This window comes from Callithrix jacchus, chromosome 3 (assembly GCF_049354715.1).
Source record: "Callithrix jacchus isolate 240 chromosome 3, calJac240_pri, whole genome shotgun sequence".
NCBI classification, from domain to species: domain Eukaryota; kingdom Metazoa; phylum Chordata; class Mammalia; order Primates; family Cebidae; genus Callithrix; species Callithrix jacchus.
The window spans coordinates 188,320,774-188,336,179 of NC_133504.1; the positions used below are offsets into that span (position 1 = coordinate 188,320,774).

At 56.7% G+C, this 15,406-nt stretch overlaps 1 protein-coding gene across 50 annotated transcripts in view; it reads right to left on the bottom strand.

Moving 5' to 3' along the window:
* Positions 1 to 15,406, bottom strand: part of ABLIM2 (actin binding LIM protein family member 2) — a 191,492-nt gene that overhangs the window by 105,113 nt on the left and 70,973 nt on the right. For all 50 annotated transcript variants that reach the window (XR_013533217.1, XR_013533216.1, XR_013533215.1 and 47 more), the window contains 2 exons: positions 8,743 to 8,869; positions 5,679 to 5,772 (listed from right to left, as the gene is read on the bottom strand). Coding sequence is in view for 46 of the 50 variants with exons in the window: in XM_078367633.1 (XP_078223759.1) it covers positions 5,679 to 5,772; positions 8,743 to 8,869 (221 nt within the window). In the remaining 4 variants the exon portion in view is untranslated. The remainder of the gene's footprint in view (positions 1 to 5,678; positions 5,773 to 8,742; positions 8,870 to 15,406) is intronic.

Consider the following 15,406-nt stretch of genomic DNA (forward strand, 5'->3'; position numbering starts at 1 on the left):
AGCGGCAGCTCCCCTTCTGTGGAGCCAGGCTTGTCCCCGCCCGCAGCTCCCACCTTGCACCCAGGGAGGATGCTCAGAGCTGTGCAGAGCCTGCCGACTCAGCCACGCCGCCACAGACTCGCCTCCCCAGCAGAGGCGAAAACAAAAGCATTAATCTTCCCCGGGAGGCCCTTTCTCCTCCACAGCAGATGAGGAGGAAAAAACCCAGACCTGTTTTGCTCCTGCTCCTCGAATTGGGATGGCTCCTTCCTGATGAGCCAGGGTGCGCCCCAGGTTCTCTATTTGTCATTAAATACCAGGGTTGCTTATGTTGCCAACAAGGACCCTTGCCTACTAATCCAAGGGCAGGGACACCGACTGCCCAATGAAGCCCACTTTGTTCAACCAGTGCGGAGTGTGCCTGAGAGGCAGAGCAGCCAGAGTTTGGGTGGGGTCTGCCCCGGCCCCCGGGCCAGGGCCTCTCTGGGCGGGGGCTCCTGCACCAGCCTCATCAGCAGCAGCAATGACTGCACCCAAGATGCACCCCAGCTGAGACCTCCAGATGCTCCAACGTCCCTGTGCTAAGTCGAAGGTGCAAACCCACATCTGTGCCCCAGGGACACACAGGGCTGGGGTGGCCGCTGGCTGTGCTAAATCGAAGGTGTAAACCCACATCTGTGCCCCAGGGACACACAGGGCTGGGGTGGCCGCTGGCTGTGCTAAGTCAAAGGTGTAAACCCACATCTGTGCCCCAGGGACACACACAGGGCTGGGGTGGCCGCTGGCTGTGCTAAGTCAAAGATGCAAACCCACATCTGTGCCCCAGGGACACACAGGGCTGGGGCGGCCGCTGGCTGTGCTAAGTCGAAGGTGTAAACCCACATCTGTGCCCCAGGGACACACAGGGCTGGGGCGGCCGCTGGCTGTGCTAAGTCGAAGGTGTAAACCCACATCTGTGCCCCAGGGACACACAGGGCTGGGGTGGCCTGGGCGGCCTGGGCTCAAGCCTGGCTCTGCTACCGGCTCTCAGTGGCTGATGGCCAGGCACGTGGGTGGATCCAGCTGGATGCCCAAGTGAGTGGTGGGAGGTGGTGTGTGTGGCGGGGAGGGGGAGTGCCTGCATGGATGTTGGCCTGGCTGAGCATCAGAGCCACATGCGTATAAGAGGAACAGGGTCAGGGACAGCATGTGAGTGGGGAACACAGGCCCTGTACTGCCCTGGGGACGGAGGGAGGGGTTGGTAAGAGGAGGCTTAAAGGACTTAGAGTTTCCTGCACACAAAGCCCCCAGATCTGCTGAAGAGTGGGGAGAATGTCGGTGGAAGGGTGAAGAGAAGGTCTCTGAGAGGCAGTGGGGCTGCTTCGAAGGGAGAGCGGAGGCTGAGGCTCTGCAGTGGGGACTTCCATGCCAGGCTGCAATATTTTCTTTTTTTTGAGACGGAGTTTCGCTCTTGTTACCCAGGCTGCAGTGCAATGGCGCGATCTCGGCTCACCGCAACCTCCGCCTCCTGGGTTCAAGCAATTCTCCTGCCTCAGCCCCCTGAGTAGCTGGGATTACAGGCACACGCCACCATGCCCAGCTAATTTTTGTATTTTTAGTAGAGATGGGGTTTCACCATATTGACCAGGATGGTCTTGATCTCATGACCTCATGATCCACTCGCCTCGGCCTCCCAAAGTGCTGGGATTATAGGCGTGAGCCACCGCTCTCAGCCAAGGCTGCAATTTTTAATGCAAGAGACGGACGCTGTCTGACAGTCCACTGGGGAGGAAGCCTTGGAAGGTGAGGTGGGGAAGATGGGAGAAGACAGGGTCAAGCATGGCAGAGGGGCGATGGCCAGAGGGGCTGGACCCAGGCAAGGGTGTGGTGGGGGCGGTGGTGGGCAGAAAGCAGCAGGGCAGGGGAGCCAGTAAGGGTAGAAATGGGGCCTCGTAGAGCGAGCCTCCAAGGCCGTCCTTGCTGAGGTCTGGCTGCCATCTCTTTGTCAGGCAAAAGACAAGGCCGTTGTGCACGCAGGGAGCGCAGTCGGGAGCGTGTGGATGGTCTGGGCCGCTCTTTGTGGAGAACAGAAATGTGGCTATGGACTGCCAGGCAAGGCATCAGGCCGGGCTCCGTCCTATCCTGCAGGCTCCTCCACAGCCCTCGACGACTCCCATGGGGCGGGGTGTGCCAACGAGGGCTGAGCAAGGGGAAGGGTGAGGGAGGGAGAGGCCACGGCCTGGGAGAAGGGGAGAGAGGAGAGGGCCAGGCAGGACATCATCCCTGGGATGCAACATGGGCCCATGCCCAGAGGAGGTGGCTGTAAATATCAGATATGATCGCCACCCAGGAAAACACTTAGAGGACAGACAGAACATCTGCAATCTTATCCACCTGCACGAAAGGCACCAACACCCCCACCCCCCAGATAAGCAGGCAATATTTACAACCGATAACTCAAATACAAGAACTAGGAATGGCTAAAAAGGCCAAAAAGGCAGGCGTGGTGGCTCAGGCCTGTAATCCCAGCACTGTGGGAAGCTGAGGCAGGTGGATCACATGAGGTCAGGAGTTTGAGACCAGCCTGGCCAACATGGTAAAATTTCGTCTTTACTAAAAATACAAAAATTAGCCGGGCATGGTGGCTCACATCTGTCATCCCAGCTACTTGGGAGACTGAGGCAGGAGGATCGCTTGAACCTGGGAGGCAGACATTGCAGTGAGCTGAGATCACACCACTTCACTCCACCCTGGGTGACAAGAGCAAAACTGTCTCAGCCTCACTAGGGATTGAAGAAAGGCAAATTAAAGTTAGGTCCTGTGGGGTGCGGTGGCTCACACCTGTAATCCCAGCACTTTAGGAGGCTGAGGTGGAAGGAGCACTTGAAGCCAAGAGTTCCAGACCAACTGGGGCAACACAGCAGGACCCGTCTCCAAGAACATTTTTAGAATGACCCAAGCATCGTATTGCATGCCTGTAGTACCAGCTACTTGGGAGCCTGGGGAAGTATTGCCTGAGCTTAAGAGGTCGAGGCTACAGAGAGTTATGACTGTGTCACACGGTGCTCCAGCCTGGGTGACAGAGCAAGACCCCATCTCCTAAAAAAAAAGAAACTTAAAAAACAAGGTCCCATGTTTCCTCCTATCAGATTGGCAAACGTTTAGAGGAGAAGTACTATATCATGTTGACAAGATTGTAAATTAGAATAATCTTTCTAGAAAGCAATTTATAGTAACCATCCAGAACGCTAAAAATGTTCCTAGTTTTTGACTCGACTTCTACATTTCTGTGAATATATCTTAGGAGAAATTAGAAATGCAAACAAAGCATTGTTTTTAGAAAGGTATTCACTGCAATGTTGATGGTGGCAAAAAAACTGGAGGGCGGCACCACGTCCAGCCCAGCCGTAAATGACCCGCCGAGGAACGCTGAGACAGTCAGGATGAAGTAGAACGCAAGAGTAAGAGAAGCTTATGTCCGACCGAACCCCGAAAGCCGCAAGCTAAGTGAGAGACAACGGTCAGGAGAGAGCACGCATTTTATGACTCCATTTGTATGGAATGTCCAGAAGGGAGGCCCGTGGAGACAGAAAGTAGAATGGTGGTGGCCGAGGGCTTGGGGGCACAGGGAGTGATGGCTAAAAGGCATGGGCTTCTTTCTAAGTGATGGAACTGTTCTGAACTTGACTATGGTGATGGCTGCAAACACCCACGGAGATAAAAAAAAAAAAACCACTCAACGGGCTGGGTGCGGTGGCTCACACCTGTCATCCCAGCACTTTGGGAAGCTAAGGCAGGTGGATTGCTTGAGTCCAGGAGTTCGAGACCAGCTCCGGTGACACAGTGAGACCCTGTCTCTATGAAAAATCCAAAAGTTAGCCAGGTGTGGTGGTGCACACCTGTAGCCCCGGCTACTCGGGAGGCTGAGGTGGGAGGATCACTTAAGCCTGGGAAGTGAGGCTGCAGGGAGCTGTGATGATGCTACTGCATTCCAGTTGGGGCAACAGAGTGAGACCCCCTCCAAAAACACAACAAAAAAGAAACCCGTTGAATTGTGCCCTTTAAATGGGCGAATTACAAACTGTATCTCAATGAGGCTATTTGAAAAGTCCCCATAATACACGCCCACTGCCCCCCCAAAAGAAATGCTTATGAGGAGTTTATAACAAGCTGGGAATCTGCTAAATAGGAAACACGAGCTGGCAAACACAGGGTGTTTGGGATACGACGTGGCACAGATGGCTTGAGATCAACTGTGATTACATGGAAAGAAAAAATGAAAGAAAACTGGCCGGAAAGTGAGGCCGACTGTGGCTGCACAGCCAGCGACTCTGTTTTCTTCTTCGTACCTCTCTGGACGTGGCAAACTTCCTCCCGCCAATGAGAATGGGAGGCAGAGCCCTCCACAGAGAACAGAGCTCTGTGCAGGGCCAGGCCCCTTCCCGTGGGCCATCCGGCCCCCTTGAGTCTTCAGCCGGGGAAATGAGACACAGTGACTGGGACTGGGATGGGTGTGGCCAACCCTGTCCCCCGAGGTGGAGGAGCTGGCCAGGGGTTTGAAAGAAGGTGGTCTGAGGCCAGGTCCAGCTCTGTGCCAGCTGCCTTTTTCTTGCAAGGAAAGCAACTCCGAGCTCACTGTTCCACTCCCTTCTGCATTCTGAATGCTCTTGGGTGCTGGGTACCTGGCTGTGGAGCTGGAGAGGGGAGCCTTGGGGATCCAAGGGTGTACCCCATTCCACCCTCTTCAGACTGGCCTTTGCAGCAGCCAGCGGGAGCTCTCTGAAACTCCAGTGTGCCAGGCGTTCCCTGTGCCAAAGCCTTCCTCAGCGCCCTCCCTACAGCCTCACGCCCAGCCCTGCCCTATCCTCCCAGCCAAACCCCCAGAGGCCAGCTCCTGTGTCCTCCACAGGGCCTCCCATGCCGGGCACAGCCCCTCTCCATTCTGGAGACCCTCATCACCTGTCGCTTCACCCATGGACCATGGGGCCAATCCAGGGACAGGGACTATCCACCTGTATGCCCAGTACTTAGCACTGAGCCAAGGAGGGGCTAAAGGGTGGTGGGAGGGGTCTGTGAATCCAGAGGGTAGGCTGCCAGGTGGGGGGCTCCGTGAACCTGGAGAGGGTGGGCTGCAGGGTTGGGGGGACAGACTGTGAATCCGGAGGGTGGGGTTTGGTCCTGGCTGCCCCATGGGATTTATCTTATTGAACAAAACATAGTAAAGGGCATAACATGTCATTGTCGCACAGGAAACACACCACGTGACTACCTCTCAGACCGAGGAACACAACACCATCAGCACTCCGGAAGCGCCCGCTCCCCACATAATTGCTATCTGCACTGCCTGCGGGGTGACACCTGTACCTCCTGTGGGACGAGGTCCTGCTGGGGGCTCCTTTCCACCTTCCGTGCCTCCGCGTCCCAATCGAGACAGCAAAAGCCTGGGCAAAAACATCTCAAAGCCCTTCCCACCTCTTCCATGCTCTGAATTTGTCAAGTGGCACAGAAGAGAGCATCGCAAGGCAGGCTTCCTGGAGAAGGTGGTGCTGGGCAGACCCTGGACAGTGGCCGAGGGCATCCAGTGGCTGAGTTGGGAGGAGGGAGGCGAAGGCTCAGCCGGACAGATTCTTGCACAAACACACACAAATCTCCCAGTCAACTCCCAGTGGGCAATTAGGTCTTAGCTCAGAGAGGTCAGGGGCCCTGCCTGCTGTGCTCACCTCCAGCACGCGCCCCGTGATGTATTTCTCACAGCTGTCACAGCGGATGCCAAACTTGGCATGGTAGTCAGCTTCGCAGTAGGGCAGCCCATCCCTGCAATGAGACAGGCAGTCAGGACAGGGCGGGGTCACCCAGGGACCTCCGAGTGCTTGACCCTTGAGATCTAACAACCCTCACCAACAAGAGGGTCTGCCCTCAGAGTAGGAGAACACCCACCTCCTCCTGCTCGGGTAACAAGGCCTCCAACAGGCAGTGTCATTGTGTGCTCACAGGCACCAGCCCCACGAGAAATATGAGGACAATGGTCCTGTTTCACAGAGGGAGAAACTGAGGAGCAGAGGCCAGCCCACCTGCCCAGTAGGTGGGAGGGGCTGACAGCTGCAGCTTCTGGGAAACAAGAGCTGCTTCTGCAGACCTAGCTCTTCTTTCTGGCTCTTTCCATCCAAAGTTCAACATCTGGGGTGCCTTAGAAAACTGTGAGCCAAAAAGGGGGGACAGCAAGGGTGCCCACTTTGGGGACAGGGCTGGAGGATGACAGAATGCCCAGTCAAGGGTGTAGAAGGGTAGGATGAGACATCACTGTCCCCCCTGCACCCCGCCCTGCATCACAGCCCCCAAATATGAGGGGTGACAAAGGCTGGCTCTGGCCACACATGGAGGGGCCCGGCCTTCTGCAGTGCCGGAAAGAGCAGGAGGGCTGCACAGATGTGTCCGTCCCTCTCCTCATGCACATGCGCCGTGTGCCCGTTATGTGCTAGGCGCATAGGACTCAGGGAATTCCGGTCGAATGCCGTCATCCTGGGCCTGCCCCTCTAGCAGCGGCTGCCTCAGACCCTCCATAAATGAGCTGTAGGGAAAAGCCGTCTGCAGGGTCATCCCTGGCACAGCTCCTGAGCTGATCTTCAAACCCGTTATCATGATATTATGAGATCAGTACACCGGGTGGATGTCCGTGTAGATGCGGGAGGGAAGGTCAGCAGTGGCCACACATGGTGTGGGGAGGTGCTGCTGAGCCGTGGGTAAGTGAACAGGCCTGCACTCAAATGTGAGGTCCCAGCTGAGTGACCCTGGGCAAGTCGCTTAACTGCTCTGAGCCTCAGCTTCCCCACTGCAAAATGGGGAAAAGAATAGTAAGGACTAATGAAGAGAACAGCAGTCATTCTCCAGGGAAGGCGCTTGCCAAGGTGGCTGAAGCCACTGGCATTACCAACCAGGGCTGTCCTCTCAGCCCCAGCCACACCAGCAGCTGTGAGGGTGCCTGCCACTCCAATGCACCCCCTCCAGCATCGCTGACGTTGCTGTAGTGTTCCAACTTTGGTGTGAGTTTTGACACAGCTGTGATAAAAGGGAGACTTCCTCAGGCTGTCATGGATTAGACCCCAGCTCACTTCCTTTTCTCCCAAGCTCTGACTGTTGCTAGGTCCCCAGGATGTGGGCTCATGAGTTCCAGGCCTGGGTGGCCCTCTCCGGCTGCAGCCTGGGAGTGGCCCACAGCTCGGATGAGCCATTGCTTAAAGAGTGGCAGCCCTTCCTTCCACGTGAGAGGAAGACATAAAATGAGTCCTCAGGCTCACTTCCAAATGCTTCTGACCTCAGGACTCCCGTAATAACCCGCAAACTCATGTATTTGCAGCAAACAGGAGGCTAAAGATAACATCTCCATGGTAACAGCAACGCCCTCCTCGTCAATTCTGGGACAGCTCTGGACGCTGCTAAGCAACGTGCGTGGTGTGGGTGAGCTGCCAGCGCTGCGGGAGGGGCCTGCCGTCTGCACAGGGCTGGGCGTTTTCGTTTTATATTAAAGTGCTGTGCACACCACACCGGGCAGTCCCTGGCTGATCGTGATACAGGCGGGAAACTCGTGCACCTCACAGGCCCTCACCCTGGGGGCAAGCTCACCTTGGTTTGGAGGTTTTACTTAAAAGGATGCATTGGAGATAATCAGAGATTTCCCAGCGGTTGTAAGAAACAGTACCGAGAGATCCTATGGACCCTTCACCCAGTCTCCCCCCGCATGGCGACGTAGAATTAGTATATGCCATCAGCCAGGAAGTGAACACGGGCAGCCTTCAGGCATCACTCAGGCTCCGTGTCACACGCCCTCGATGTGTACGCTATGGGCATGTGTGCCTTGCTCTGTGTGATGTGCACGCTATGGGCACGTGTGCCTTGCTCTGCGCGATGTGCACACTGTGGGCATGTGTGCCTCACTCCGTGCCGTTCCATCACAGGACGCTTTTCATCTCGGGCAGTTCCTGTGATGACTGTGCTCCCATTGCGCATTGAGAACAAGCACAGCGGAGACAAAAGGGGCCAGAAGACCCCCCCAGCTCCCAGGAAGGGGCCCTCTGTGCAGATAAGCTGCCCTCTTCCCTCTTCTGCTCATCTACCTACTCGCCCTGACCTGCACCATGCGGAAGGCTTGCCTGTCTCAGGTCCCCGACCCCCGAGGGTTAAAACATACCCCCAGCTCCTGGCCCTGAGCTGCCTCCATTCAAGGCCATGATCTTCCCAGAAGGCTTCCCCAGGTCCCCAAACCAGCTACTGCCCCAGCTTGACTGCACATTTGTGGACATGTTTGGTGCCAGTGGCAGCCGCCCCAGGGGCCCCTGTGATTTGCAGAAGACAAAGTGCGTGGCTGTGGGGCCCCAGCCCCTCTCCTTGTCCCTGTGCTGGCCTCTGCTGACATTGCTTCACCTCCTGCAGGACATCCAGGCACCAGAACGGGCAGCCGATCCCATGGGGATGGTGGACGAGGACTCAGAGACAGGGAAGGAAGGCCCTTCCAAAAGGCAGCCCTGGTAGTCTGCTTCTCACCCACAAAAAAGGAGCTGGACACTGCGAGTGCCATTACAGAAGCCAGGGCTGGCCAGGGAAGGAGGACTCAAGCCTGTCGGGACAAATTCGCTAGGCTCTGGCCTGCGCTTCTTACCCAGCAGCAGGACAGTCATAGCTGCATGAGAGACGCAGAGAGCGTGGCCCTGGGGACACAAGCAGAGTGAGGGACGCTGCAGAGTAGGGAAGCCTGAGCAGAGGCACTCGCCAGAGCCTTCCCACACTTACTTGCTGATGTACTCGGCGTTCAGGAGCTTCCCACAGCTCTTGCACTTAAAACAGCCCAAGTGCCAGTGCTTGTCCAAGGCTACCAGGGCCTGGCCGTTCCTGATTTCTGTGCCGCAGCCCCCACAACCTGGAAGAAAGAGAACAGAACACAGACACCCCCACCATTGTGAGAGATGTCGGGCAGGCCCCTGCTCTGCAGATTCCATGAAGGTCCCTGGGGCAGCTGGAAGGGGAGGGACAGACCGCAGCCACAGGGAGTACACTGGAAGGCCCCTCTTACATAGCAGTCTCCGGAGCATGGGGAAGGCAACCGGGGAAGTTTGGCCCTGTATGCACTGAGCGCTGACTGCATGCAGCGTGGGCCATGAGCTGGGGAAACCCAGATGAACGGAGGCCTGTCTTGCAGGAGAGCACTTGGCTCCTGGCACAGAGACATGCCAGGTTGAACCCAAGTATGACTTGATGTGCCCACCAAAGGGAAATGGACCAGACGAGACAGGGCTGAGCCAGCTCCCAGCCCCCGACCCAGTCAGCCCTGGGGAGTCTCCCGCTGCACCAGCCAGCCAAACCCACCTTCTCTCTTCCTGCCATCCCCACGGTGACTGGCACTCTCCACCTTGTGGCCACCAGCCTCGTGGGCCCCTGCCTGGCCTCCTGGTGCCCTCTCTGAACTTCCCAGCCATGCCTGCTCTGCTTACTTGCCCCATGTCCCAGGCCTGGTCTTTCTGCTCTGGACCTCCAGGTTCTGGCCCTGCCCTGAGCAGTGGCCCACAGTCCCTCCACCTTACGAGCTGCCACACAGGGGTGCCACAGCTAGTATCAAGGGTGTGCTGCAGGTACGGGGGTGCCCCTGGCAGAGTGGGTGAAGCAGGTTGGGGAGCTGGGAGAGCCTGGTACGTGCACAGGGTGCGTGTGAGTGCGTATGCATCTGTGTGCATGGCGTGACTGTAAGCATGCGGTTGCGTCTTGAGGGAAAGTGCGCATTTGTGTCACTTGAGCCTTCCTGTGAACATGCGACGGCAGGGGTGGGAGTGGGAGGCGGAGTGGCAGAGATGTCCATGACACCGTCCCTAGGAAAAAGGACCTCTCACAAGGTGACCAGCTGGTGACAACAGCAACAGCAACTGGGACAGAGCTGTGCCCATGGAGTCAACCACCTGGCATGCACTGATTGATGGATGACACACGCCCTCACTCCAGGGACCTGCACCTGTCGTGGCTGAATATGCGTCAGCGTGTGTGACTGGTGCGTGGGTGTGTCTCTGTGTTTGTGTGTACATGTGTGAACATGTCTGCATGTGAGAGTGTGTCTGTGTGTTTGTGTGTGTGTCTGTGTCTGTGTGTGTGTCTGTGTCTGTGTGTGTGTCTGTGTGTGTCTGTGTGTGTGTCTGTGTCTGTGTGTCTGTGTGTCTGTGTCTGTGTGTGTGTCTGTGTGTGTCTGTGTGTGTCTGTGTGTCTGTGTGTGTCTGTGTGTGTGTGTCTGTGTGTGTCTGTGTGTGTGTGTCTGTCTGTGTGTGTGTCTGTGTGTGTGTCTGTGTGTGTGTGTCTGTGTGTGTCTGTGTGTGTCTGTGTGTGTCTGTGTGTGTCTGTGTGTCTGTCTGTGTGTCTGTGTGTGTCTGTGTGTGTCTGTGTGTCTGTGTGTGTCTGTGTGTCTGTGTGTGTCTGTGTGTCTGTCTGTGTGTCTGTGTGTGTCTGTGTGTGTCTGTGTGTCTGTCTGTGTGTCTGTGTGTGTCTGTGTGTGTGTCTGTGTGTGTCTGTGTGTGTCTGTGTGTGTGTCTGTGTGTGTCTGTGTGTGTCTGTGTGTCTGTGTGTGTGTGTGTGTGTCTGTGTGTGTTTAAGGGTATGGTTGTGTTGGAGGCATGACCAGGACAGGGCCTCAAACCCCGTGATGGACAGGCAGGGAGAGGATGACTGATGACAGGGCCCTGCTGCCCGCAGGAGCCCTTGAGTGATTCACAGCCCAAGCAGGGACCCCTCATGTCCCGACACGCTGGGTACAAATCCTGGCCCTCACTATGCGCTGGGTCACACTGAGTGTGCCCCTCCTGTGGGAGCCCCCATTTCCTCATTGTTGGGTAAGGAGATCACACTTGGTGCCTGCCCGGATGTGATGTTAATTTACACAGAAGACCTGGCCCAAAGCCCTCCATCCTGAGCGGACAGTGAGCACTGGCGAGGCCACACGTGAGCCTGCCGTGTGGTAAGGGCTCAGCAGAGGCCACTTTCCGGCATGGCTTCATGCGTTTCTTTGGCAGAGACCTGAGTCATATTGTTTTAACAATTAAAACAAACTAACACTCACAAAGCTGTTGGTCAGGCTCAGGATTTCCCAAGTGACCACACTGTGCATATTCATTTGGAAAACAGCCAGAGAGCAGATTCAAACTCCGAGGGAAGTGGGGCTTCTGACCCATCTCAGGACTCTGGGTGCCCAGCACAGGCTGTGGGCTTGAGAGACACTCGGGGAATGAATGAATGAATGAATGAAAGCCAAAGTGAGAGGACACCTCCACCCTTCACCAGTTCAGGAGGCGACCCTCCCCCATCAACCGCCCCCTTCCCCATGCTGCTTCCTGTTTCCCTCGGAGGCAGACAACGCATAGTCCCGGCTTTGCCTCTTGGCCCCTACGACTTAGCAGGTGATGAGGCCACATTCTGCAAAGCTCTGCACCAGTGGCCTCAACTCGGGGCACTTTTATCCAAGAGACACTTGGCAATGGCATAACTCGGAGGGGGTTCTGGGCATCTAGTGGGTAGTGTCCCTGCCAGGACAGCCACTTTCAGCAAAGGGCTCCCTGGGCTCGCATGTGAATGGTGCTGGAGCTGAGGTCCCGGCTCCGAGCCTTTGCTGGCTTCTCTGCATGTCAAGGGAGCACAGCACACAGGACTGCGTGGCGGCCAGAGGATGGACGGCAGAGAGCAGTGGTCAGATCCCCACTCTGCCCCCACAGGCTATGCCCTGGGAAAGCCACTTCACCTCTCTGTGCCCTTGGAGTGAGGACATGTGTAATCCGGGGAAAAACACATATAGGTGACCGGTGCGGCAGGCCCACCTCTGCGCTCACTGCCACTGCTGTTGCAGGTAGCCCCTTGCAGGAGGCCGACTCCCTCTGGGGCGCCACTGTGGGCATCTCCGACACTCTGCCTCCTACCGTATTGGCTGGTGCCCTCCCTTGCTTGCCAAGGAACTCCCTTCACCTTGAGCTCCAAGCTGCAGGGGGAGTGAACCTCACACCTGCCTCGGCCCCCTCATTCTCCCATCAGCAGTACAGGTGGAGATGAGAGCAAGGTGCAAAGGAGTGTTGCCATAGAAACCACATCCTCACGTTCTAAACACACCTGGAGCCCCACATCGCTTTGCGGAGCTGCACATGGCAGCTCAAGTCCTGTGTGACACAGCCTGTGGACCACAGCTGTCAGCGGCAGGCCATCACTAGCACGACAGAAGGGGCCTCAGGACACCCCAATGTCAGCTGGCCACAGAACCATGCACCTTGGCTGGCACTGCCCAGCAGCAGCAATGGCATGACCCTCCTAGAACCATCCGCTTTCCTATCTCCTCCAGAATGCTCCCTCTTCCACAAGATGCAGTCTTGGTAGGGGTGGGCTGGGGCAGGATGTGCCAGGCAACCTCCTGGAGCCTCAGCTGGGAGCTCAGGGAGTGTGGGAGCAGGGACCAGACCCCTAGCAGCACCCCAGGTCTAACCAGGAGTCAGGGGAGTAGGGCGGCATCTCAGATTCTAAGTTAAATCTGAGATTGGGTTTTGGAAACAAGGACTCTGAGAGAGTTCCAAAACTTGAAAGTGATTGAAAATCCATGAATGCGCCTTGCAGTTTCATTTAGGAACCTGTACTGAGGAAGAAGAGCTGCTGGGAAAGATGAATCACGGTCAAGGTCAGCCCCAATGCACTGCGGTCAGGACTAGACAGGGACACAGACCCGCCACGGGCCAGCTGAGGGGCGGGGGCTCCTAGGAGGATCCTGGATTTACCTCCTAGCCGCAGACAGGGGTTCTCCTGTTTCCTACACAGCCAGGGAGGGGTGGGGGCTCTGGGGTTTACCCCCTAGCTTCACCCCAAGCTCTCCTGTTTCCCAGGCAGCCAGCAAGGTAGGGGGGCACCCACCCTCTTAGCACCACCCTTGCAGGAGCAGAGAACACAGGGGCTCCTCGTGCCACAGCCCAGGTGGTGAAGCCCCATTGCTAGAAGAGTGGAGGACCCCAAAGCCCCATCCTTAGGCCCGGGACCCTGGGGCTGCCACGCCTCTTTCTGCCCCTTCATCCCTGACTCTGTTGGGGCCTCCCCAGGTCCAGAGGGTAGACCTAAAGAGCCAGGGGCAGCCAGACCCAAGAAGTAGTTGCGGGGTCTTCTCAGCTTGGATGGTGCTTGCCATCCCTTTTCTCCATGCCAAGCCCATCTTTCCCAATGGCCAGCCTGCTGTCCACACCCCTGGCTGACCCACAGCCAAATCGAAGGCCCAGAGAGGGGACACATCTTGTGCCTAGCACACAGTGGGGAGTGCAGGGTCCACCCAGGGTAGCCGGGCTCAGAGCTGCTGCCAGGTCTGCATGGCACGCACACTCTGGGAGGGCCATCCTGTGACAGGCTCGTGGCCAGCAATAGGTCAGGCCTGGAGAGCTGGTGGCCTCACAGGAAGGGGCGGAGCTTCAGGGACACATGGGACCCCCCACCAACGGGGGTGGCGGGGAAGCTGAGGCATGCGGGGCTTTGGTTGCCCACCCTAAAGCATTTCTCGTTCCTGAGTGGCCTGCTTGGGGTAGCAGAGGGAAGCTCAGGGCCACGGGACTCAAGCTTGCGCTCTGCCTCACGAGCCAGCCACTCTCCCCTCCCCAGGAGAGGACAGCTGCATAGGCAGCCATGTGAGGCCCTGCCCTACTGCCCCCCGGCCCAGAAAGCTGGCCAGGCAGACGGTGCTGCTTCCTAAAATCTGGACTGACTGGGTTCCACCCTGCTCCACAACCATCTATGGCTCCTCATGGCCTCCAGACGTACCGAGTACACCATGGCGTGGCTTTGGAGGAAGCTGCCACCTGGTTTTGGTGTCTTGGTGCCATTCCCGTTCCCTGCCCCCATGCTGTAGCCCTGCCCACTCACACGGGTCAGGTGGATGCAGCCAGCACATTTCACAGGCGACAGTCTTTGCCTTCCCTTCTCACCTGTAGCATCCTCGCCCTTCCACGCCCACCTGGAATTCAGCCTGTCTCTCCAGTTTCGAACCAAAGCCACCTCCTCGGATGGCAGTCCGGACTAGACAGGGACCGCCGTCTGGTCCTAGCTGGGTGAGCTCACTTGCTTTGGACTTGAAAGGCCTCAGCCCACCCCTTGGCACTTCCGCTCCTAGATGGATGCTGGGCACCCAGAACACCCACCCTGCCAGGCCCAGGGCACTGCTGCACCTCAGAAGAGCTCCTCCAGGCACAGCTGCTCGGGGAACAAATGGAGCCTGCAGTGGGGACCTGCAGACATCCACACAGGAGCCAGAACCGCTGTTTCATGCTTTTGAGGCACAGACTGGGGAGGCGGCAGGTTACATTACTAGATGCCCAGGGGTCAGGGGAGCATTTGTTCTTTGAAAATGCAAATTTGATATTTCAAAATAAATTTACATTTGGAGAGGGCAGAACCTTTCTGCCAAGGGTATTGAAATCTTCAAAAAAAACTCAAGACAGTGATTCTGTGGTCCATCCCCTCCCCGACCTTTTTTTCTGAGACAGCCTCACTCTGTCACCCAGGCTGGAGTACAATCCCAGCTCACTGCAACCTCTGCCTCCCAAGGTTAAGCGATTCTCCTGCCTCAGTCTCCTGAGTAGCTGGGATTACAGGCGGGTGCTACCATACCTGGATAATTTTTGTATTTTTAGTAGAGATGGGGTTTCACCATGTTGGGCAGGCTGGCCTCTAACTTCTGGCCTCAAGTGATCCTCCTGCCTTGGCCTCCCAAAGTGCTGGGATTACAGGTGTGAATCACCGAGCCCAGCCCATATTTCCCTTTTGAATTTGGCTCCCAGGAAGCTTGGCACGAACTTTTTCAAAACGAATCTCTTTTTAAAATTTGCAGCTTTTGATGATGATCTGAATTTAATTGTATTAGTACTACTGTGTGTGAAGCAAATTCTCAACAGTTCCATCAATCCAGGCCTCAGCTAGAGACACGTTTTTGAACGGAGAACTCTCCTAGCAAACCCCAAAGCAGCACCCTCCGCCCTCCCCCGCGGCTGCTGTGAACTTGCCTCCCGAGGGATGTAGGCTATGCTTCATTTCACAGAGTCAAATTATAACCAGCCCGCAGCCAACACTGCACTCCCGGGAGGCTGGAAGGGAATCGCCTCTGTGGAGATCTCAGCACAGCAGGCAAGGTTGGGGGGAAGGAGGCGCTGGGCACAGGCGGTGAAATTAATTGCAGGCAGGAGGCTGATTCTGGAAATCAGTGGAAACCCCTCCTTTGTCTGGGGACACCCCAGCGACCACGGTGCTCAGAGCAGGCTTCTGCAGCAGGTGCCTGGCAGCGGCAGGTACCTGTGTGCCATCTCATGCCAGGCAGGGCCACCCCGGCTGGGAAGGGTGACCTGGTTGCCTCCTCCTTGCTGATACCTGGCCCCACACCTGCAAACCCCTCACACTCCAGCTGGCATTTGTTTTTCCA